Source organism: Centruroides sculpturatus, unplaced genomic scaffold (genome assembly GCF_000671375.1).
Source record: "Centruroides sculpturatus isolate CEXI.00-Female unplaced genomic scaffold, Cexi_2.0 scaffold280, whole genome shotgun sequence".
Lineage (NCBI taxonomy): Eukaryota > Metazoa > Arthropoda > Arachnida > Scorpiones > Buthidae > Centruroides > Centruroides sculpturatus.
In genome coordinates, this window is record NW_019384675.1 from 137,398 (window position 1) to 140,626 (window position 3,229).

The following is a 3,229-nucleotide window of genomic DNA, read 5'->3' on the forward strand; positions in this document are numbered from 1 at the left end:
TAAATAAAAGACTGTTTTTTCTGATTTGATTTTTAACTTGCAGAACCAGTTATCCAGTATAATAAGTCCTAGTTGATAATTTAAGCATAAATACATAAGTTAAGGACACAAAGGCATAAAATTTGAACATAATTTTTGTCTGAGACCAACGTTGAAAAAATTAGAATTCTTGTATTTTCAGAATAAAGTCATTTATAAATAAAATTATTATATACAAATTTGGAATGTGTAATTTAATTCTATATTATTTTCTAACTTATAGCATATATTTTAAATTAAATAAATTAAAAATTGCAGCCTGGTATTGTGACGATGTTACAATAAATAATTGCTTGTTAATAACAAAAAATATTTTAATACAAATGTACTGAACATCATTAACAACAATATAATCACTATACAAGATGGTTTATTAAAATTTATCGTTCTAATTCTACTCGTGATTTTCCTGTATTTTTTGGCATTTTTTTCATATGTGAATCATCAATATCTTTTGGTTTATAATAATGTGGAGCAACTTCTAATAACCACTGACCCTCGATTTCTATCAATTGTCTCATATATTCTTTAGTAGTAAAAACTAATTCATGATATATTACACATCGTGGAAGTTCTTCAAAAAGTGAACTATTAGGATGAATCATAACAGTCTGCTGATGTTTTATTGTCTTGTAGTGACCACTTTTGGATAAACGAGCTGTGTTATAAAAATATCCAGATGTAATCGATTTTCGTATAGCAACTGTATCGGTAAGATTTGAAACCAGATCTATTTCAACACGTTCCATTAGTCCTTGTAATTGTTCTCTTATGTCCCTAGCTCTTTTCATCGAACGATGCTGGATGAAATTTTCAAAGCACCACTGAGTGGAATAATCGGTTTCGACCCATTGGTTATAAACATTAAGTAAAGTCAAATGATCACCACCTGAAACAAAAAAGTTCTTCCGAGTTGTGTCAGCATGAATGATTTTATCTTTAGGTCTATAAAATATTGCATTATTTACAGATAACATGCCAGCAATAGTTAAAATTTCTTCTGAACATTTATACTTTTCAGATGCTATTATCATCTTTGACATCATTGGATCTACAGGAAATTCTGCCATACGTCTCCCCAATTTTGTGAGCTCACCTAAATGATTGAGTCCACCTAATGCATACAACTGCTCTAATGCCAATACTAATGTCTCATGTGGAGGCGGATCTATAAAATCAAAATGTAACAAATCATTTATTCCTAAAGATTTCAATAAAAGAACAACATTTCCAAGATTAACTCGCTGAATTTCTGGAATAGTATCATCCTCTAATTCATTCTGATAAGCCCATGCAGTAAAAAGTCTAAAACATTTTCCTGCAGCCACTCTTCCAGCACGGCCTGCTCTCTGATTTGCAGAAGCTTTAGAAATAGGAGTTACTACCAATGACTCCATTCCTGTTCTGGCATTATAACTATTTTGTTTGCAAAAACCAGGATCAATCACATATATAATGCCATCAATTGTTAATGATGTTTCTGCAATGTTAGTAGCCAACACTACTTTCCTTGCACCTCGTGGAGTTGGCTCAAAAATCTTTGCCTGCATATCAGATGGTAAATTGGCATAAATTGGTAGAATAAGTAATTCTTTTATTTTAGAGCCTAATTTTCTCGTTCGTTCCAACAACAATTCTCGACAAGTTTCAATTTCTTCTTGGCCAGTTAAAAATACCAACACATCTCCTAAAGGTTGTGTAATATGTATTTGTAACACAGTGACAACACAAGCATCTAAATAATCAGCTTCAGGAGCTTTTGTATAATAAATATCAACAGGAAAGCGACGACCAGGTATACGAAATATTGGAGCATCATCAAAAAATTTGGAGAACTTTTCAGCATCTAACGTAGCACTCGATATTAATAACTTTAAATCTGGACGGAAACGTGCAATATCTTTAACCAATCCAAAAAGAATATCAGTGTGTAAGGTCCTTTCATGCGCTTCATCAATTATGATAACACTATAAGAATTAAGATCCGGTTCAGACAGAAATTCTCGGACTAACATTCCATCTGTCATATATTTTAAAACCGTTCTTTCCGAAGTACAGTCTTCAAAACGAATACTATAACCAACTCGACTTCCCAATTTAACACCCATTTCTTCACTTACCCTAGCAGCCACACTCATTGCTGCTACTCTTCTAGGCTGCGTGCATCCGATTTTCTTTCCATCATTTGTATAGCCAGCCTCGTGTAAATATTGAGGAATCTGAGTTGTTTTGCCAGAACCAGTTTCGCCTTCAATTATCAAAACTTGATGATTTTCTACAGCATCAAGAAGATCATCTTTAAACGGATATATCGGTAGACTCTTTCTCGTTTCTTGAATGGAATGCTTTTCTACCTCTTCTTCTACAACTTCATTATCTTCCTGATCTCTTGCTTTACTTCCAGGTAACTTAAAAGTTTTAACAAATTCTATTCCATCATCGAGAACTAACTCATACTGCTTCTCTTTCTCCAAGAACCTTTCTTTTGCATCACGTGCACCAAAACGCATCTGCGCAATTCCCAATCTCTCTTCTTCCCATTTCTTTTGTTCTGCATTCGGTACTTTCTCCTTCTCGTCAATTTCTACATATGCTTCATCAGCTTTCTTATTCCTATTTTCCTCTGGCATGTGATATCTCTGAATTTTTTCCAATTCTCTCGCTTTTTCATGTTCCTTTGCCAATCGAAGGATTTTCTTTTTGTATTTAATATCTTCTTTCTCGTGTTTTGTAAGTTTGGTTTCCGAGAAGAGAAAAAATTCATCTTCAATATCAGCTTCCAATTCAGTAATTTTATCATATTTTCTTTTTTCTAAATATTTTCGTCGAGAGTCGACACGTAATTTTGGTACGATTTTCTGCTTGTCTTCAGCCTCTAACTGAAGCCTTCTGGCTGCTTCTGCGTAAGCTTTCTTGTCTGATCTTTCGACAATATTACGCGTGTGTTCTTTGTCCTTATTTTTTAACCTTTTGGCAAATTCATCTCTCTCTTTAAGGTCTTCTTGCCTTTCTTTTTCCAAACGTACTTCATCGTCAGACATTTCGACTTTCTCTCAATTTAATAATGGCGCCCACAGGTTGCCAACCGTAATCTAAAATTTCAAAACTTAAAAACCTATTCGAATGAATACATATCCGTGGAAAAAAATAATAAAAATAAATTTTGAAATCGCGCAGAAAAAGCGATGAT

General features: G+C 33.4%; 1 protein-coding gene across 1 annotated transcript; it reads right to left on the minus strand.

The window, feature by feature from the left end:
- Positions 1 to 263: 263 nt before the first annotated feature.
- On the minus strand, positions 264 to 3,173 carry LOC111626809 (putative pre-mRNA-splicing factor ATP-dependent RNA helicase DHX16). The gene has a single exon (XM_023370315.1). It carries the CDS (start codon positions 3,078 to 3,080, stop codon positions 420 to 422), a length of 2,661 nt encoding a protein of 886 aa, XP_023226083.1. The 5' UTR covers positions 3,081 to 3,173; the 3' UTR covers positions 264 to 419.
- Between the last annotated feature and the right edge of the window lie 56 nt (positions 3,174 to 3,229).

Coding starts and splice junctions, on each gene's coding strand:
- LOC111626809 (XM_023370315.1), bottom strand. CDS start 3,080: ATGTCTGACGATGAAGTACGTTTGGAAAAAGAAAGGCAAGAAGACCTT.